This window comes from Condylura cristata, unplaced genomic scaffold (genome assembly GCF_000260355.1).
Source record: "Condylura cristata isolate star-nosed mole 26May11 unplaced genomic scaffold, ConCri1.0 scaffold00014, whole genome shotgun sequence".
Taxonomy (NCBI): Eukaryota; Metazoa; Chordata; class Mammalia; order Eulipotyphla; family Talpidae; genus Condylura; species Condylura cristata.
The window spans coordinates 221070-243528 of record NW_004567115.1 but is presented as its reverse complement, the minus strand read 5'-3'; the positions used below and the strand labels follow the sequence as shown (position 1 = coordinate 243528).

General features: G+C 40.8%; 1 protein-coding gene across 1 annotated transcript in view; it reads right to left on the bottom strand.

Moving 5' to 3' along the window:
* Positions 1–14647, bottom strand: part of WWTR1 (WW domain containing transcription regulator 1) — a 136020-nt gene extending 121373 nt beyond the window's left edge. Inside the window, exons 1-2 of the mRNA XM_004682116.2 lie at positions 14415–14647; positions 13532–13965 (exon numbers count right to left, since the gene is read on the bottom strand). Of these exons, the coding sequence (XP_004682173.1) occupies positions 13532–13962 (431 nt within the window). The 5' untranslated portion in view covers positions 13963–13965; positions 14415–14647. The remainder of the gene's footprint in view (positions 1–13531; positions 13966–14414) is intronic.
* Positions 14648–22459: the final 7812 nt, after the last annotated feature.

The window sequence follows — 22459 nt, the reverse complement described above, 5'->3', positions numbered from 1 at the left end:
AAGACGCTGATATCAGTTTTAACTGTGTTTAAATAAGCCAATGTGTGGTCCTATGTGGCAATAGATCTGTGTAGAGGGAACCAAGCTCCTTAGCAAAGTTTATGGGAATATGTGGGATATAATTTAGGTAAGTGAAATGTTCACTTTCCCCTCTTCAAAAAGGAGGTTATCTGAATTACCCAATTTAGTATGCAATTTAGTACCCAAGCCCTTGCCCTTGCCAGCTTTGGGGAAAGTGGCTTCAGTAGAAAACTGTCTATTAGATAATTTTAAGTTCTCTTGAATCTTTCTGCACCTTTGAGAAACAAGTTACAGAATTATTCCTCCTTCTTAAAAACACTTCCTTCCCTGAATTTCATATATTATTTTCTGGATTTCCCCTGTATCACAAGTTATTTCTTCTCCACCTCCTTTATAGGTTCTACTTGGTACTGTCATTCTATGTGTGACTCTTTCAAAGAGATCTCATCCACCCCTCGATTAAAATAATCGTATGAATACAGTTAAAACATATATATCCTTTAGATATCTTAAAGTTATTTCAAACTCAACATGTTAAAAACTTCTCAAACTCGGCCCTCGCTGGTGGCACAGCGGGTTGAAGCACAGCACTAAGAAACTAAAACCACTTCAGCATGAGTTCGATCCCTGCCCCAGAGGTGATGCACATAGCACCGCAAACCTCTCCTGGCCCGCCCACTGCTCCCCTCAGCAGTGTACTTGTCAATTGGCCTGTTTTGCTCCCCACTCTGTCTTTGGAGACCCTCTCTCCGCCCCTGCACCTCTGGCCTGTACCCCGTTCTGTATGCATAAATAAATATTAAAAAAAAAAAAAACTTCTCAAAGTCTTTTAAATCTTTCAGTACTGCTTTTTTTTTTTTTACAGAGACACTATTGTGAAGGTGTCAAGTAATACCTGAGACTTATATAGCATTATAAATCAATGGTACTCCAATAAAAAATATATATTTTTTTAAAAGTAAAGAAACAATTAAAGGCAACACTAGGAAAGCCATTATTAGACAGCAACCCACAAATCTTTTTCATCGCTGTTCTCACTACAACCCAGCAACATGTTGTCAAATACACTTCCTGAATATCCCTCAAAAGATTTTACTTCTTTTTCTTTTCCAGCATCACCTCAAGCAACTTCCCAGAAATTACATAAGATTTATTCCTTTATTCCAGAATGGCAGAATAGTCAAGCTGTTGACATTTCTATCCCGGTTTCATCCCTGCACAACCTACATCAGACAGTCTTTGTAAGAGATCAGTTCCTGAGACCACAAGCCAACTCCCAATCTTTGAACCAAAATCCCAGGCCACTCCATCCCATCCAGTATCATACTGAATTCTTCACAATTTAACCTCTATGCATACTACCTAGTCCTGAGGTTGTGTTAGGGCACCCAGAAACAGAGCCCATCAAAACTATGGTCACCCTATATTCCATTAAGAGCCAATGAATGTCATTACAAACCAAATCATGTATGTCCATAATAAATGCCCGGAAGATAAACAAGCATGTGTGAAAAAATGGTTACAACTCAGTTAAAGTAGCAGGTGCAGCACTTTTCTTTTCATTCTGTGTCCTTTCAGATCTCTTTAATTTTTTGATAGCGTATTAAAAAAAAAAAAGGGAGGGAAGTGCACGGGACTATGGTAATGGCACACGGGTGATTCGGTGATGGGAAGCCCACGGGGATTACAATTGAGATAAAAATAAAAAAGTGTACAAAATGATGTAAAAATAAACTGTTATATTACTATTAAAAAACACATAAAAAACTTTCAAAATATAATCTATTCAGTATAAGTTATATCTGTTAATTGTAGTTGCATTTCCTTGCCTATTGCATTTTTTGATGTGTTGTTTTCTCAACCTTTAAACACCAAAGCCAAGAAATGTTTTTCAAGGTCAAATTGGGAATAAGAAAAGTATTAAGGCCTCCCTGGTAGTACAGGTAGTCTCAGTGCTACCAAGCTATAGCCAGTTACTGTGGAATAAGTTCAATCCCCAGCCAAGGAGCTGACCCACATGGCACAGCAGAGCGCTCCTGTTTCTGGTGAACCCTCACACACATACACACACACACACACACACACCCTTCCCCCACACACACAACTCTGGCCTACACCCTAGTTCTTGTATGCATAAATAAATAAAGTCTTTAAGAAATAGTATTAATATTTGCAGAAAAGTCACCAAAATATATATATATATATATTTGGAGAAAGGACAAACATAGTCCTATGCAGTCATCAGTCATATTTCCTACATTTGGGGAAATCACAGAGGTCGCCCATCTGGAATGCAATAGATAGCCTTGCCCTATGAAAATCACCTTCATGATCATTGCATCTCCCCTGCCAAATAAATATGGAAATAAATGTTTTTAATAAACAATAGATTTTTTAATTTAATCACCGTATTTGATTCCAATGTTTACAAGTACCTTAGTAATGAAAAAGAGAATTGGGATTTAACTATGATGTTCATAATTAAAACATGTCAAAACACAGTGAGTTAGTGTAGAGGGCCATAAAGACATAAAATATAGTATTGCTTGAGACTATTTAAGATCCTAGAATGATTATTCTTGTTATAAATGCGTGGTATGCCATTAACTAATCAATTGATAAATAAGATAGTTATAAGGATGGGTGGAAAAATAAAATGATAGAATCAAGAAAGGCAAATCAGTGCGAAGGACCAATGTTTTTTTTGTTTTCAATCTGTCAAGACCAGTACATGGTCCCACTGTGGATAGTTAGTACATAGCTTAGGCTACATGTGAGGCTGACATACTCTAACTACTTTATTCCACAAAACAATTGTCTGGCCATGTGCTTAGACGTCATTATACCATTTTGACAACATTTCTAAACACTTTCAACTTCTGAATCTGGCTCATGCTGGGTCAGTTACAGCTGCTCACTGTAGGAGTCCAGGGACCACTATTCTGAGTAGCACTGAGATATGTTACAGCCACTTCACAATGGTAAGCCATTCATTCCAGTTGGCTGGGCATGCATCTAATGGAACCGTGCATTCGCCAGACCACGTGTCATTCGGTATAAGTGGGGTATAGTGACTAATAGGTAGGACATTTGGTGGTAAATTAGATAATTAAATAAATAATAAATAGGAGCCAGAGAACTACTCTTTATGCACACAATTATCTCCAAATAAAATACTAACACAGGCTCTCTAATGCAGGGTAAGAGTAATTTATTTTCCATTTTCCTCCCTCTAATAGCATCTGAGCATATATTATTTTCAAAATTTCAAAGAATTCAAGAACAACCGAAATGTCTATCCATAAGAGATCAGTTACATTTGCTTCTACTCACATAGAGCTTCTCTGGAAAGCCGAGAAACTGGTGTTCTCTGGGAGGGAACCAGAGACAAAAGAAAGACTTCTTATAGCATATGCTTTGCTACTATTTGAATTTTTTTTGTGTGATTTACATTCTATGTATTACCTATTCAAAAATGTGTTAATAAAAAGTCATTTGATAATGTTACCAAGTGATTCAGCATTGTCACTTGTTTGAAAGCCTCTCAAAGTGTATTAGATCAGAATCTACAAAGGATCCTTAAAGAGGGGGGTTAGCTCCAGGCATATAAGGTATATACAGGGATAGGGGTTTTGTTGGATTAATATGGCTCTAGAATCTCTGTTTTGTCTGTGTCAACCTCAGAGGAACTGAAAAACTAACAAAAATCAGAATGAAAATATTCTGGGAATAACCAGACCTGGCTTATTCATTTACAAGAAGAAATAGCATTCTGTGGGGTGGGTCTGAGACCAGAGTAGCCTTGTACTGCACTAATCTGGAAAACAAAGACTGCACACTACTAAGAACTGCAGATAAACTGAATATATGACAGATAGGTAGAGCTATGGATTCACTGAGAATGAATGAATGTTAGGAAAGCCTCTACCATTTCACACTTTTAAACAGCATAAAATGTATAGTTCTTTGGACAACAGAAAGCTCTCAAAGTGAGACAATGGTGGTGGCCCTACACTACATTCAGATCAAGCTGGGATTATTGCATCTCAAAATCAAGGGACCAGAAAGCTGATACTGCACTAGGTCATGTCCTTATCCCTGCTGAGATTCTAAAGTCTCCATGGAACATAATAATCAACATTTGTCTTTAGCCAAGTCCAACGAGGTTCCTCTAGATCTAAAAACCCTCCTGAGCATTTTCTGCCTCTGTATTTCTCTTTCCTGAAAGCTCTCTTCGCTCACCACATATACGACTCCATTTTAAGATTCCATTTACGTCTAATCAACTGCAAAGATTTCTTTGAACACCCATACTCGTCTGCATTGTGTTTAGCACATGAAGCTACGATTCTAGATTCTAAACACTTTGTTCACAGGTACTGACATGGAACTATTAGGCATGGCAGATTCCTATGTGGGTTCCATTGTGACAGCTTGCAAAGCAAATGGCTAAAGGAAAACATTAGAGAACCTCAGCAATTTAGAAATGAACTGACACAGTAATTGTTAAAACCTTAACCAAAAACTCATCTAATAAGTTGCCTCAGGATAAATAGATTTATGGCAAGTATTAAGTTTTATGGATTTCTACCAGCAGTCACTTTCTTTTTTCAACCACTGTGCTCAAGTTATACAAAAACAAGCAAAACAAACATTACTCTTGCCCTCATGGAGGTTACAATACAATGAAAAAGAGTAATAATTAAACAGTAACAGGCAGCAGTAGATAGCACCAAGGTCGAATGTAACAGGAGTATCTAAACAGGCACAGGGCTGTGAATCAGAGAAAACCTCCTGCAGGGGTGTCATTTAAGCTGATGGCTGGAGGCAGCCTAGGCATTAGCCAGGCAAAAAGCAGGGAAACAATGTTCTAGGCACAGGTAACAGCTTGTGCCAAGTTCAGAAGGCGCAAAGCCAATGGGAGAAACCAAAGGATTGCAAGTTTCAGGCCAGTAACCGTAACACAAATGACTGCCTTATTATGCCATCTCACGAGTGTCACCAACACTGGGAGAGCAAATGCTCTAAGTTCTGCCACCACACAGGTTGAACACGGCTATTTAGTCTGGTTTTGTCTGTGTTCTTTCAGCTAGACACTGACTCTTGAATAACAAAAACTACCTCACTTCTCCCTCCAACAGCACACTGCACAGGGCTGGCACACGAGAGTCCATGATTTTTAATACCGACACAAGTAAAGATCTTTTAGACGGCATAAAGGAAAGTTGCCGGGAGAAAACAGCCCCATCTCCACCAGCAATAACAATAAACACACGTCCAAGAGTGGTACCTGTGCCAGGCACAGTATGAAGCAGTTTGTATACATTCATTTATTCCACTTTATCTAATAGGGTCCAACAAGTGGACATCACTTTTTCCTTCGTAACATCTGCTATCTAGATGAAACACTAAATAAAAGAAATGCAGACAAAGAGTAAGCTGATAAAAATCCATAAAACTTAATACTTGCCATAAATCTATTTATCCTGAGGCAACTTATTTAATGAGTTCTTGGTTAAGATTTTAGCAATTACTGTGTCAGTTCAGTTCTAAAGAAAATAACCCAAAACAAGAAAAACATCAGTAGCTCTCAAAAAACATCATTTTGGTAACTAAGTTTCAGGCTTCAGTTACTGAGCTCTGGCCTCACCAAGCTACCCAAATTTACCACTCTGGCTTTGCTTGCTTCTTTGCTCTTTCTCTTACTTGTATAACTCCTTCTCCCTGATTTAAAAAGCAAAATATATTTGTTGCAGGGTATTTTGAATATATGGAAAAGAAGAAAGTAAACAATAGAAATCATCCTAGAGATGACCATTGCATACATTTTGGTATGTATTTTTCTATCAGATACAAACATATTTAAAATATAGTCAGGATTGGGATGCCATCACAGTGCATTGTAAATGATGGCTTTTCTTATGCTATATCCCACTTCTCCAGTAGTTAGGACCGTTGCTTTGCTCCGGAAACTATCTGAATGGACTAAGGATTCAAGAGAATAGCTCTGGAATACACACCATTCTTTCAATATTTCAACACACTAAGGCATTCATTGCCCCCACCCCGTGGCCCCCTCCCACCAAACCATAGGAAGGACCATCTCCTTACAACTTGTTATCAGTTTCCCAAATTACCCTTAAACTGTTTTAAGAATCATTAAATTGTTTACTTTAAGCACACTCTCCTACCCTTAGACATTTGATTGAGGGAGTAAGGGGCAGGAGAGGATAATCCAGGCTGAATGTAATTCCTACAAGTCTTAACTCAATTAGTCAACAAACAAAAACTAAAACTAAAACTGCCTCAGACCTCCCTCAAAAACAACTTAGGTATAATCAATTTTAAAAGCAAGGAGAAGCAATCTGTCTCTTTTTCTCCTCAAATCTACTTTGCTAATATATCTAATTAACCCTCTCAATAACTCCTCAGCAAGGTACCCACCCAATCCTGTTATCAGGTCATTCACCCACCCCACCACCAACAAGCAGCATCTGTGCTTCCTGTCAATTGATATGGATTTATTACTGATAGAAATCTTAATATATAGTATTATATAAGTCTTACATAATAAAAAGATCTTATATAAATACTATATAATTATATATAAATCTTAATATATAATAATATATAGAGACATAGGCTACTAGGTATAATATCCATTCCTGATTTATAATATCCATTCCTGATCCAACACTTACAACTCTAAATGTGTTGAGCCCAACATTCAAAAACAAATGTTCTATCCACTAGTCCAGAGAATCATTGAATTGTTTGCTTTTTTTATATCTGGTCACCAAGGACACCTAATTATGGGGCTTAATTACAGGTACATGATTGGCAAGAGGCAGCATGGCACAAGGGGAGCAACAGGTTTTAAAATTACAGAATTCAATTCCACCTCTGCTATTCATCTTTTATGTGACCCTGGGCCATTTATTCAATTTCAATTGAATCTCAGTTTCCTTAACTGTAAAATTAGTAACATAACAAGAAAATGAGATAAAAATTACCCTATTCACAGGTTCACTGTAAGCATTTTAAAAAATAATGTAGATGTGATAGCACGTGGAGTCATGAAAAGAGTTTCCATACACATATGTCGGGAACAAGTTCCATGAATAATTCAGGGATGCCTCTCAGGAAAGCACTGCCTGCTTATCTTTCTACTATAGAGCAGGTCATCAGTAAATGTCAATTAACTTCCCTCCTCATCTCTTCCTACTTTTCAAAACCATCCTTCCTCCACCTTCGGTCCCATCAACAACAAAACCAACCTAACTAGTAGCTCTAAGCCAGATTCCAAAACAATAAAAGGTTGATCCAACTCAGAAGGGTTCAGTATCACTGTCCCCAGCAAGTAAGTGTAACCAACTGGTGCCATCATGGGCATACTATTTGATTTTTTTTTTTTTTAAGCAAGAAGACAAATGTTGAGTTATTATTTTTTAAGATTGATTTATTTATGCATACAGAACTGGGGTATAGGCCAGAGATACAGGGGCAGGGGCAGGGAGTTGATTCACCAGAGACAGAGTGAGGAGCAGAACAAGGTGATCGATGAAGTACACTGCTGAGGGGAGAGCGGGTCGATCAGGAGAGTCTGCTGGGCCAGCCCCTCTAGGGCTGGGGATCGAACTCACACTGAAGTGGCTATGGCTAGCTTGCAGTGCTGTGTCCTAATCTGTTGTGCCACAAGGGAGGGTCAAGTTTTTATTTTAAATTTAAAAACTAGTTTTCAGAACTAGATACAGGTTGTCATTCAGAGTCACAGCTATCACAGAGTCAAAATTAATTTACCTTACCACTGAGGTTACAGCAACTGACTTAGGCCAAGAGGACATAGCCATGTGTGAGGAGAGAGACAGGGAGACAAGACTGAACTTGTACTGAAAGGCCACTAAGTGCCAGACGCTCCAAATAAGGTCTCTAATCCTTCAAATTGACATGAAATAGGTACTACTATCCCCATTTTACAGGCAAGGGATCTAAGGCACCAGACAATATTTTTTGGAAAACAAAACAACTCCTCATAAAACAACTTTATTATATATGTCATCCAATGGTAAACACACAAACAAACAAAGTCAGCCTAAGAGTTCTTTTTTGATACAATAAGTTTAAGGCAAGTTTCAAAATTAATTATTTTTAAATTGAAAAGGACTTGAAAAAATATACTACCCACAAACATTTCTTACTCAAGCATATACTCCCCGGGCAATGACCAAAAGAGAGAGAGACCTGGAGAAAGGAAACAGAACTTTCAGCCATATGAAGTAGTATAAAGTTTACCGCAACCTTGTGATAAACCTTGAAATCAATCAATCTAGTATGGCACAGAGAGATGAAAGAATCTGAGCACAAAAGCTTAGGGAAAGGAGAGTTGCTCAAACACTGTTAGCTGAGAAAATCTTGAGTTCGTAAGAAAGGTATGTGTTCACTTACACTAGTCTGACTTAGAACTTTTTTTACTTTATGACAATGGAAAAACAGCATGTACTCAATAGAAATTGTACTTTGAATTTTGAACTTTTCCAAGACAAAGTACAGTTTTCCTAATTCTGGGCGGAGGCAGGAAGCCTCAGCTTTCATTCCAATAATCAGAAGGTTAGGCAACTTATTCTCTACACCATACTATGTTGCCAGAATTTTTTAATACTGTGTTTTCACATCCCATCAATTCCACAAAATGCTCATCTGTATCTGAGATATTCAACACAGTTTATAAAATAAGCATTTTATTGTATGATGTAAGAGTTCCAAATACCTTTAAGGTAGCCTAAGACTAAACTATAACTTTGAGTAATATAACTTTTTGATTACTAATATTTTCATTTTGATGAGTTTGTTGGGGACATAAGCCCATCACAAGTCAAGAAAGGTCCACATGAACATAAGGCAATAAGAAATACTTGAAAAGATATACAAGAAAATTGCTCTCCAAATGTGAAGAAACTAAATGGTAGTACAAATTTAAATGACTGTTGAAGAGTGAAAAGAAATAATTCCTTAGGTACTGGATACATCTTCCTTTGTTTGGTCAGGAGTCCTGATATCAATGTGCACTCTAAAATCCAAATTCTAATGCACAGGTAATGAAGTCTATGGATCGAATTATAATAGCATAAATAGTGGCACAGGTTTTCAAACTTAGTAATAATTTATCAATAACAAGGTTAATTTGGACACAAAATATAATTGGTATAGTTTGTTCAGTTTAGAGGAATGGAAAGGTTTAGTGGGTGTCGCTGACAAAAAGTGAATTGTAGAATAACTACTCAAACCTCCCTGCCTTACACAATGGATTAAGAAACACTGTCCATAATTGGCAAAAACTAGCAGACAGTGTCGCCTGTATGTGTAACATAGAGAAAGCAAACAAAGGGTTAGAAAAAGACAAACTTAAAAAAACCAACCCTTGACACCTCTCTATAGATGTGAAGTATTCAGAGGAGGTGGAAGAGGCATGAGGAGAAACGTTCGGAGAGAAGAAACATTCTGAAGAGCCAACTCGCTGGTGAATGCTGTGTGTCTGGGGGGTGGATGTGTTATTATATCTGAAGGGGGGATCCTATACCTCCCAAATACCAACCAATGTTGACCCAGCAAAAGATTAATAAATAACAAAGATGACCTATAACAAACTAAAATTCATATATCAAATTTGGGAGAGGAAGAACTAGTTAAAAGAAGCTACATTCTCACTTTCATATCAAAGTTAAAATTTGGTAAATTAAAAAAATAGTGGTAAAAGCATATTACCTAGGACAGAAAGAGTCTTTAGGCCGTCCCTGGCGGCTAAGCCCTCCCTGGTGGCGCAGCAGGTTAAAGCACAGAACTAAAAAGCTAAAGCCACTTAGGCATGAGTTCAATCCCCACCCATAAGGCAGACCTCTCCTGACAGGCCCACAGCTCCCCTCAGCAGTATACTTCCCAGTTGGCTTGCTCTGCTCCTCACTGTCTCTGGTAAATCCTCTCACTGACCCTTCACCTCTGGCCTGTACCCCAGTTCTGTATGCATATATAAAAAATAATAAAAAATTTTAAAAAACTTTTGTTTTTCAAAAATCCTTCTGTACTATTGGATGTGTTACCAAGTATATAGATCACTTTGTCAAAAAAATTCCCTAGCACACACTTCAAAAAAAGGCAAAAAACACAAATTATTACTAAAAATTGAAAGTGGCAAGCAAAGGTTATCAACTGAATCATATTTAAGAGTGGGGATAAAATACTTTTATACTACTTTTAATCAAAATTCTTCTACAAGAATGAAAGTATGGAAAATTCTACTTAGGGTGGGTCATGTTCTTCTTTAAAATTCTCTATTTTCTGATTCAAGAATAAATAATAATAAATACTTATTCCATTTTTAATTAGAATTTTAACTTTAGTATGATCAAAGCCAAGGTTCCTGGCTGCTAAAAGCCCAACACCTACACACCCCAGCCTGATTTATGAGCTTTGAAGGACAGTAGGAACACGTCCTTTTCAGAGACCATGTGTTTTCACATCTGATCCTTCCCTGTTATATGTTACCCTAAAGGAATGCCTGACCACAGGAAAGGTGTGACCACTCAGGAGAGGTGCCCTTTAAGAGGTATGAGAGTGATTACATCATTAACCTAAGAACAATCTTACCTGTGCAAATGACAAAAAGCCTTTGAAAGCTTCTTAGATGACCATGCTTTGTTTCCCTAAAACTTATTGTTCAGCTGAGGAATAGGGGATAAAGGTAGTAGAGGGGGAAATGGAAAACTGCTTCTTAAGTAAATGGTAACAGATTAGAGGTCCAATCCAGGGTTGACCATTAAATAATCACATGACTTTCCCAAAGTTACATGTTACCCTTCCCTCATCTCAGTTTTCTAGCCAAAAAAAGAAATCGATTGACCCTAGCTAATTCTTCATTTTTTTTTTACTCTTGTGAATTCAAAAACAATTTGAGCTATAATTTATGAAACCTTCAACTTCTGAGAGAATCAAAAATAGAATTCTGCTAGTCCCATTTCACAGACATAATGGACAGATTTATGAAAATTAACTCATGATCAGTTGCCAATTTTTTTTTTTCTTAAAGATTTTATTTTATTTGTGCATACAGAACTGGGATACAGGCCAAAGATGTGGGGCGGAGAGAATTCACCAGAGACAGAGTGGAGTGCAGAACAGGCAGATCAACGAAGTACACTGCTGAGGGGAGCAGCGGGCGGATCAGGAGAGGTCTGCCACGCCATGTGGTCATCTCCGGGGCAGGCGGGAATCGAACTCATGCGGAAGCGGCTTTAGATTCTCAGTGTTGTGCTTTAACCCACTGCGCCACCAGGGAGGGCCCTCAGTTGCCAATTTTTTAAGCTTATACTTAATCCATCAAAATAGACTGACTTTTGAAACTGTGTAACAAGTGTGACATATGACATTTACCTTAGTCCAACTTTAAACAAAGTTCCAAAAGAAACTCAGAATTCTTGGCAGATTGCTTATCATGAAAGACAATAGTCATGATGACTTAATTTCTTAAATTCCCTTAGCCACTTGGCCAAAAAATTTCCAGGGATAGAATCAAATCAGGCTAGCTTACTACTTACACATTTTTTTTCCAGTCCTCATCTTCACTGACTATCCAAAGTGAAATGAAGATGCACTGGACTTTTTGTGGGGAAGTGATTGTGGTTGGGGAGATGTACAGAGAAGGATCTGAGTAACTTTCATTTTGGCCTTGTTTCACAAAATCATTTCTGAGCTAATTCAGAATAGATGTATAAAAGGAATTTTTTTTTTGTTTCAGTTTGCTTTTGTTTGAGGGTCTTTTGTTTCTTGCTTTCCCCAGATATTAGGCAAGCTCAGCTCTAGTTTCATAGCATCAATAGTCACAATTATATTGATTATATTTATATATACACATAAGTACAGCTCAAAGAACATTTCGGGACCAGATTACTAAGTACTGCAAATCATTTGGATCTTCTTCTATCTGTATTTTTTACTAAGTCTATTTCTATAAAAATCACAACATTCAAACCTGCATTTACCTAAGCAAACTTAATACCAACTTAATACCAGTTGCCAGCTATTTTAGACTTTCGTGTACTATACAAACTAAGTTCATCTTTTAGCAAAATGTCACATGTAGAAAAATGTCATTTATTCTATCACACATTTGTGTTTTACCAATCAGTGAGAAGTCAAAGCACCAAGTTCACACTATCACTCCAAGAACTCAGAACTCTGAAATAAAATTACCATCAAGTCTGCTTTAGGAAAAGTGCTTCTCAGCATTGCACCAACCCCAACAACAAAATAAAGATCTACTTGCATGAGATATCAACAGCTTTGAGATGGGGAAGGAATAATTGGTCACCAGTATGAGTCAAAGAGCTGGCTATAATAAAACTCATCCATCACTTGTGTTTTTTACAATGGCTTTTTAAAGCAAAGTATCGAATAATAATACCAAAGAAAGGCTTGATTATATTTTACAAACTGCACATAAGGACTTACTACAACTTTTAAACTGAGAGTCCTCCAGGTTACTTTGATGCCTTCTCCATCAAAGACTTTAAAATAAACTCTAGAGCAGGTTTTTAGGAGTTTCCCTGGCTGGCCTGCCAGACAGAGCTCATAATACTGACCCAAGTGGTCCAGGGGTGCAGCCTGGATCTAGGCCACTGATAGCCTGAGCCCCCATGACCTTACTGCTTACAGTTCAAGTTCCAGCTTAGTTTCTCCTAAGGGAGAAACTTATTTGTCTTAAGGTATCACAACTGAATGCTGTCTGTACAGTCTAATTCAAACCTAATATAAAATGTATTTCAACAACAGTCCAGAACAATGTGAAGGAAAGAATGACAGAGCAGGCTCTTGATTTGATGGTATTACAGGTTATCAAGCGTGACATAATACAACAACTGACCCCATTTCCAAACAATTGATTTGTCCAGCCCACAACTACTTCACTACACAATTCCTAATTACGTCGCTGTCTTCGTGGTCATAACGTCACCCAGCAGAAAACAGTAAGGCGTAACAAGTAGTTGTATTTCTATGTAGTTCCCCAAAACCAGGGAGACTGCTGGCCATCTGTACTTACTGAAGGTTGCCTCCTTCCCAAGTCTCATAACATTTCCCTCATTTAATCTGATGTTACATCCCAGGAACCTGCTCTGGAAACTCTGACTTAGAGTGGCAAGGAAGTGGGTAGGGGTCCGTGCCCTGGAGGCTCCATCGAAATATCAATATTCCAGATCCAGCATATGTCGCACAGGCGTTTCATGAGAAGCCCACACACCCACCTCAATTATTTTTCTCCCTCAGAGGGTTTCTGCGTCCAAAGTCGCTTGGGACCTCAGGACTCAAGAAGCACCTCATTCGACTCTGCTTTAGATCCCTTAACATTTCCAACACCATCCCACTCTCTCCTTCCACTGGAAGAGAAACGTGCTAGGAAACGCGATCACACGCGTGAACAAGCTCGCGCCCTGGGCATCCAAACTCTGCCGGCAAGACTTACTTGAGGAAGTACCTCTGGCCGCTGACTGTAAAGGTCATCTCCCAGCCGGGGGGCAGTGGCGGCTCGTCCGTCACGTCGTAGGACTGCTGGCGGAGGTGCGCGTGCTGCTGCGCCGAGCTGCCCGCTGCGCCCGCGCCGGTGACTAGCTGCAGGGACGCGGGCGACGAGTGAGAGCGGACGTGCTGGGCGCCGCCGGCCAGCCGGGGCCCCGGGTGGCAGCCGGAGGAGTCGGTGCTGGACTGGCGCGAGTGCGAGCCGGAATCAGGCTCCTGGAAGAACGACTCCGGCAGGATCTTCTTCCGCCAAGAGCTGGGCTTGGGGTTCATGACGGAGTTGAAAAGGGCTTCGAGATCAGTGTCTAGGTCCTGAGTGACATGGATCACTTGCTGCCCTGGCGGCGGGAGCGGAGGGGGCGCTGAGGACGGATTCATCTTCTGCAAGGAGAAGGGAGATCGGATCAGCTTTGTGTTTAAAGTCGAAGGGGGTAAGTGGCGAGGGGGTTGCAGGGAGAGAACAGAAGAAAAGAGGAGACAGATAGGTGCGGTCTAGGGATCCCCGACACTCAGCAGCAAGAGCCCGGGTGGGGGAGGGGTCCCTCCTGGCCTCGAAAATTATGCAACTTTCTCGAAGCAAAGTTACCGGGAAAGGGGTGGGAAGGCTGGGGGGGCGGGGGCGGAGGTGGAGGGCGGGGGGGGCGGTGGTGAGTAATTGCACTGGGACGTAGCAGAACTGCGGTGGCAAAGTACAAGTCGCAACTTTCCAAGCACAGAGCCCCTAAAGTCTCCACCCGCGCCAACTCCCGGGCATCAGGACTTGGAGAGCCGGAGAAGCGAGGTGTCACCGAGTGGTGCCAGGAGAGCGGGTGCGCTTCGGGGGGCACTACCTGGGCGCGCTGCGAAGCCGAGTCTGGGCGTGCGGCGGCCGCCGTCCCGCCGGAATTCGCCGTCAGGCCGGGGTCGCTCGAGTCCTTTCCGAGCTCGTGTGGAGCCGGGGCACTGCTGGCAAATTCCAACTCGACGCGGTGCCTGGCAGCCGAGGAGCTTCGGTTCTCACATTCCCCGAGCTGGCTTCAAGAGCTCCCGATCCGCGAGGAGGCGGAGGAGAAGCAGACAGCACGGCCGCCGCGGCTCCCGGACTGTCCCATAAACAAAGTTTGGAACGAACTCCCACTCCCAGGAAAGAGGCGGGCCCGAAAGTTGAGCTGTTGAATTATGCATAACCCCCAAGCCCTGAGCCGGCCTGTCCCGGCTCGGCCCTCCCCTTCCTCCTCCGCCCCAGCCCTGGCTCTTGAAAGCCCTGGGCGTGATGGGTACTCTGCTCGGTGAGGGGAGTCTGGTGCCCCCCACCCACTCCTCCTGTCGCGCGGACTTCTCCGCGGAGCCCTGGGTCGGCATTCCTTTGAGTTTACCACTGTCTTGGGGCGGGATCAAAGGGAAAGTGGCCGCAGCCTGCTTAATCAAGGCTTTGTTGACCGAAACTAAGGCGGGGGGCGGTGGAGGGCACGCACGCGGGCCAGGGGCCTAGGCCTTGGAAGCACCGCTGCTTGGGCCCTGCACCGCTTCTTCCTGCGGGTGGAGAGGCCGGGAGCGTCCCGAGCGCCAGGCAGAAACCGGGTTCTGCCTGGGGTCCGGCACGGGTGCGCCCCTGTGCGGGGAGACACTAGCAAGGCCAGACCTTCCACGGGAGACTGCTTACTTAGTGCTTGTGACCATATTTGGTCAGGCAAGGCATCTGGGCTGTTTGGCTTTCAGTTGTTGGTGCCCAGAAAGTGCCTCTGTCGCTAGTGATGCGACTTACTCAAAACGGATTGGCTGTAAACAAGCAACTCTTTCTTCAGTCCTCATTCCTCTCAGGGATGTCTCAGGCCACTAGGAATTGACAAGAAAACCTGGTGTTGAAAGGCTAGAGCAATCGCATCTCCCCCTCCCCCAGCTACATAGTGGCTGGGTAGTGGGAGGATTGGAATGTTCTTGCGGCCCTCCCAAGATCCTGGAGCAGGGATGGAACCTAAGCAGGTGACTGGAATACAGAGAGTATGTGCCAGGGACCCTGAGAAAAAAATCCAGATACCCTCCCACAGACTACTTCTGGGTAAGGGGTGGGGACCCCCACCCCTGGAGGAAGAGGCAGCTGCAGGAAGTAGGCCTGGCTCGGCCTTCTGAAGCAGCTCAGTTTCCCTTATCCCCTCTCCACTGGGAAGAAAGGGAGAATAAGTCACTCTTCAGAAAGCACCACTCAACTCAAATAGAAGTTTATGAAATAAGTCAAATGAAACAATGTATGTAAAGCTCATTGAAAAGCACCTAGCTACATACTTGTGTGGTACATTAAACAGAAGGACAAGTAGTGTGTCTCAACATTTTTATAAAGATGAAATAAAGTTAAAGTTAAAATCTGGAGTTATCCTGAAGGTGAAAAGTTTACAGAAAGACAAGACCACCTCAAAACATTCCCTTGGAAACATAAGAGTATTGGAGGTGGGGGGGGTAGGGGGAAGGCTTGTCACTGCTCAAAATAAGAGCAAGAACTCATCGAAGTGAGGCCCTTTATTATCTGTACTTGAGAGTGTGCTCTAATTCCAGGCTCTGCACAGACTAGGGAAAACAAGGGCTGCCTGACAGAAAAATAACCACATGGATTACCTTCAAAGGTATGCAGAGCATGGCTCCTTTCAGGGAGTGTGGTACCACCCTGGTCTCTCCATATAGCAAGTTCTTCCACCCCCGTAGGTAAAGTAGGGGAAGGAGGAAGCTACTACTGATCACTATATTAGAAATAGATCTTTGCAAGTTATTGTCAGAAGCCTTCACAGTTGTGGCAATGGGTAGATAAGCCAGGGAACTGGGGGAAGTGACTGGAATCAGATGGTTACTAATTCGGAAGCCACAAAACTGACTTGATAAAGGATAGAAACCGAGGCCAGTATGATTCCAGGAAGGTCCTCACCTTTCCTGTTTTGTAAAGAGTATCTGGCAGCTTCAAAAGAAGAAGAAAATGCTGAGGGAGCCACAAGAGCAGTCAGTGAGAACAAGGATGGTGGAGACCAGAGGACACAGATGCCATCTTCATTCCTTACCATGCTTCAAAACATTAATGGATAATGGAGGCAAGAGGAGTGGATGTCTAAGATGGAAATTTCGGGGCTTCTCTGGTGGTACAAGGGGTTAAGTCTCAGCACTGTGTAGCAGTCAGCAGCTACTGCAGCATTTATTCAACCCCTGGCTAGGGAGGTGACCCAGATAGCATGGCAGACCTCTCCTATTCTGCCTTCTGCTCCCCTAAGCAGCATATTTCAGTAGATCCTCCTGTTCTGCTTTCTACTCTGTCTCTGGTGAATCCTCTCAGCCCTTCCCCCCACCTCTGGCCATGCTCTTATATGCATACATAAATAAAATAAATGTAAACAAACAAACAAAAAGTGGAGCTTGCCTTGATCACAGGATAACTGGAAGGGGAAACGTCCTGTTCCCAAGCAGCCTAAAATATGTGATAGTAGATAGTTCAAGAGATTTGCTGCAGTCCTTCAAACATTAGTTTCAGATTAAATAACAATTACAGTGTTTTGTATGATACAGGTATTACCCAGGAGAGGCAACATGGTATAGGGCTAAGTATATAACCTCCAGAACAAAATACTTAAGACACCCGAGGCAACACATGTCAAATCTCCCTCCATTCCTGGGCTTCCCACTTTGGAAAGTAAGGGCAGTAGCACCTCATGGATTCTAGGTCAAAACACCTACAAAGTATATCAGTTGGCCTATGATTTAGAACATAACCTTTGCAGTATCTAGTTCTGCTGTCTACATTGAACATGTCAGTTAGCCTCCATTAGTTACAGATTGTTCATTTAAAAATTGGAGACATATTGTGGCAGTCCACTACCTTGCTGCCTTTCAGCCAACCACTGCCCTGTTAGTCTGACCCTTCCACTTAGCCATGAACTGGGCTAGTAACTTGCCACCACCAGAAAAATTGATCAAGGAAACTGTTTATTTACCTTATAAGGTATGGACACTTCTGCTACTTTATTTCTGAGGGACCTGGGCCACACGCTAGGAAAGCTGACTATCCTACTGAAGAAACCACATGGGAAGGGAAATGTCATCAGATGCATAGAGAGAGGGAGAAATCCAGCTACCTCTCAGAGCTGAACTCAGACCCAGGGAGATTGCCAGTTGACAAGACACCAGTGATCACCTTCAAGACCAATAAAAGAATCACATAGCCTAACCAAATCCAGATGGTAGAACTCTTCATTGTTTGAAGGCACTAAATTTTGGGATTTTTTAAAAAATATGAAATGGGGCCCTCCCTGGTGGCGCAGCGGGTTAAAGCACAGCACTGAGAATCTAAAGCCGCTTCCGCATGAGTTCGATTCCCGCCTGCCCCGGAGGTGACCACATGGTGTGGCAGACCTCTCCTGCTGCTCCCTTCAGCAGTGTACTTCGTAGATCTGCCTGTTCTGCTCCCCACTCTGTCTCTGGTGAAGCCTCTTACCGCCCAGAGCCTCTGGCCTGTACCCCAGTTCTGTATGCACCAATAAATAAATCTTTAAAAAAAAAATGAAATGGGTATTCTAAAGATGTAATAGAAAATGTGAATAATGTTTAACACATTATCTATTGCATGCTAAAGAACTCCATTAAATGGCTACTGTTAAGTCTCAGGAACACTCAAAGAATAAGCACTATACTATCTATCCCTGTTTTATAGATAAGAATAGTGGCCTAAAGATTTTGTCTGACGACACACAAAGGTTTGGGGGGGGGGGCGGAAACCTTAGTCTAGGGTTTAAAATCCTATGACAGAGTGCTTCCATTCTATTCTTCCATTCCATGTGAGTCAGGAGTTGCTCCCTGATATCATTTTTAAAATTAGCGTGATACCCACTGCCATCTCCTAAAGAAATATCATAGTTTTTATAAGATAATTAATTGAGAGTACACTCCTACCAATATGTAAAATTTTCTGTCCACTTGCAGAGACTTTCCATCAGAAGTCCACGGCCTACTTCCCAATCCTCCCCTCAACATGGTTTCTGCTGAAGCTTCCTCTCCCTTTCTGTCCCATTCAACCAAAGGCATGAGCAGACAGTTCTTTTGGTGTCCCTCAAATCCATTCTCCCTTTCCCACTCCCACAACAGAAGCTTATCTCAAAATGTTTACAGTAGCCTCCTAACTGGTTTCTCTGCCTCCAGTTTCTCCTATTTTCATGATGTCATTCTTTGGCTCTCAAGCTCTTAGTAACTGCCCACAAGAAAAAAAGTCAAAGCTATCAATCTAGCAGGCAATTCCTCCCAATCAACTGCTGTCTTCACAGCTTTCTGACTTTGGTTTGTACACAAATTTGTCCTTAAGCCATTGCATCAGACACTGGCCTGTACATATTTGGCCCATTCCTTCACAACACTTACCTCTTTCTATGAACCTGCTCAAAAGTGCCCTCCAAACTCCATTGTTAAATGTTTATTAATCTCCCACTTGACTTGTATATTCAAATTGCTCTTGTCTTTTTTACTCTTGACACCAAATCATAAATAATAATCCTTATTTTAATTTTTTTTCTTAGTAAGTGCCACCTCCCCTACTGGATTATAAATAATTGCAAAGCTAAAGTTCTCTTTTTTGTGTTATATCGTTTGATGGAACTGCTCCACTGAAGCCATATTCTTTGTTGAGACTGCATGACACATCTATGATTTCGTCCACTCTTCTTTCCACCATGGATATACACTTAACATGTTTGTAAGGTATCCTACTGATCCCTACAGCTTTGACACAACGTGCAGACTCAACTCCAGAAGAGTCTTGTAAGCTCTTGAGAACAAGACTAAAAGAACTTGATTTTCTTTTTGTGTTTTCCAAGCAAGGCAAGCTAGACAACACACCAGGGTGTATGGTACATGTTGTTGCCTAGCCCAGTGGCTCATATCCTGACAATGTCATCTGTCATTCTGCCTTAGGAAATCCTCAAGCTGCTTTTCTCAGCCATTGTTGACTTATCTGAGTGTCTGACTTCAGTAAAAAATGGTCAGAAACTTGGTGGATTGGGTAAGTTGTGAAAGTACTTTGCCCAGAAGCCCCTGGGGCAAAACCTGCCTGCACTTGCTAAACCAGTATGGAGAAAATTCTCAGAGCTGGGTCACCATTAACAATTGAAGAACAGCAAGATAGATAAGGACTTTGAACAGATAAGGGCTTGAATAATAAAGGGTCCAGAAAAAGACTGAAGAAGTTTAATCTTTATTTCAACAGTAGGATAAAAGTTGCCTGATGTCCAACTCACAAATGAAACAGGACACATGTGTGTTCATACCTTGACCACATCCTAAGTGTTTATCTAGCAGTATCCAACATATAGCAAATAATTAAATCCAAACAAATAGGTGCTGCCACCATTTTTGCATTCCCTCTCCCCAGGTGCGGGTCTCATCATCACACTCCTAAGGAAAATAATTTTGATAACAAAGATAGTGATGATGGGTGGAATATCTTCTCTCTAATGTTATCTTTTGCTTTAACAATGCAGTTGAACCACAGGAAAAAAGAACTAAGATTTAGTCTTTATTTATGTACTGTGTACAAGTTATCTATCCTTTGGTGTTCTCACTATTCCTTTTTTGTTTTTTGATTGGGCAAATGTATTAAAAGGAAAAAAAAATAGTTACTAAATTTCTGGTATTTTTTTTTTAAAGATTTATTTATTTGTGCATACAGAACTGGGGTACAGGCCAGAGGCTCAGGGGCAGCGACAGGCTTCACCAGAGACAGAGTGGGGAGCAGAACAGGCAGATCGACGAAGTACACTGCTGAGGGGAGTAGCGGGTGGGTCAGGAGAGGTCTGCCATGCCATGTGGTCACTTCCGGGGCAGGTGGCAATCGAACTCATGCGGAAGTGGCTTTAGATTCTCAGTGCTGTGCTTTAACCCGCTGCGCCACCAGGGAGGGCCCAATTTCTGTTTTCGTAGAAAAGGAAAAATGCATTTTTGTAAATGGTTAACAACATAAAATGTAGTTTAGAGGTTAACCATCAAGCTATATTGTAAATTTGCCAATTGCAGCAGTTTAAAATTTTCTAGACAGTTAACAGAGAATGGCTGAGAACTGGTAATGACTAATGATCCAATGGTTTTGGTAGCTACATAAGTTTATGAAGACAATGTACCAGCATGAAAATAATTTGGGGTGAAAAAAGTCAAAAATAATTATCTATGAACTCCATAATTGCAACTTTGTTCAAAAATACAGAAAACAAAATGTGAAAAGTAAGATACAAAATAATACCCCAAAAAACTTTGTAAAAAAAGTTTCTAACTACTTACATTTGTGTAAATATATGAATGTATAACATGAAAGAGAAATAGAGTTACTTTCAGAAGTCCAAAACATATTATTAACATCACTTTGATATTATGAAAAAAATAATTAGCAATATTTTAGGGGAAATGTTCAAAGGAATATAAATTTTGCCGGGTGCCCAATGTGTAAAAACTGGATGTATTCATTCAATTGAGCTTGGAAGAGTTTGACACCCAATAGAACAGACACTGGTTGATGATGTCATTAAACTCCTCCCTCTGCACAAATAAGTCCCAGATCAGGTTACACCAGCTGTTCAAGCCACTGCTCTTCCTTTGTCTCATGTTGACAGGGTTCAAGTATATCCAAGCCCTTCTATTATTTCTCCTGGCATTATACAAACTCAACCAAGGCCATTCTTGAGGGCCGCTCAAGAAAGATCATTCATAGTTTGGAGTTGAGAAGAGAATTGGCAAGGCAAAAAAGTTTGGAAAGAGGACTAGAACTCAAAATCTCCTCCATGAAAGAACTAAACTCAAGGGCACGAGTTAACTCACACATTCTAAACTACAACACAAAAATTGCATTTTCAGATAATCTTAGTTAAGAGAGTGAATGTAGTGATTGCTACACAATAAATCCTAGTTTGACCATGCAAATAAACATTCCATTTAATCATAATTACTAAAAGGTTTTAGTATTTCAGTTTAGTAATGATAAGTAATATTTTAACATTTTACAGACTATAAAATGCTACATATGTACAGTCACATAAATTTCACAGTAATAGAGAATAGACATTCCTTCTACAACTCCTATTTTACATGTAAGAAAACAAAGATTCAGGAAAGTCTGACAAGAGCCAGAGCTCTAGTGGCTCCAGCCATTCAAATTACATTTCTCTTATAATTTCTTAAATAATTTGAAAATTAGTTGTTTCCTTTTCTGTGAACATCTATACTTCTATTTCTAAGAAGAAAGGAAAGAGAAAAAGGAGGAAGGGAAAAAGGATATTTTCAAAGTTATTTTCCCCCACTGACTTAGAGTATCATTGGTCATTTAATGACCATAAACTGCACAGAGGCTCCTAAAATTTAAATTAAAAAGTAGTTGTCTCTTCCCTCTCATTAAGTAAAAAGTCAAAGGTGTTGAGGTACTTAAAATGCAATTAAATCCAGTAATTATTGGGGTACTTGTGTGTATTAAAGAGCCTTTCTGTGATGTGAGTCATGAGCCATCACTGATCATTTATATAATAGAGGCAGTCCGTATTTTTAAAAAAAAGTATGGTACTCCTGAAGTTATTTTGTAAAACAGTCATCTAGAACACAGAATGTGTTTTGTTTAGGAAAAAAAATATATTACAAATGTGACAAAGCACTCCAGCCTGGTCATCTAACTCGAGACTCTAAGATAACCTCAAATGCTTGGAAGTCTCAGAACCTCTGTTCATCTTGAAAACAGTTACCTCCTTCTAGACCCTTAGAAGATAGGTACGCAGAAGGAAGTGAAGAAGGCTGGCATATTTCTTCAATAGTAGCAGCAAGAAAAGTTTCTTGTAAAATCAAAAGTTTCTTTGAGTCCAGGATTACCTGATTGAGTAAATTCACCTTTTTTTTTTTTTTT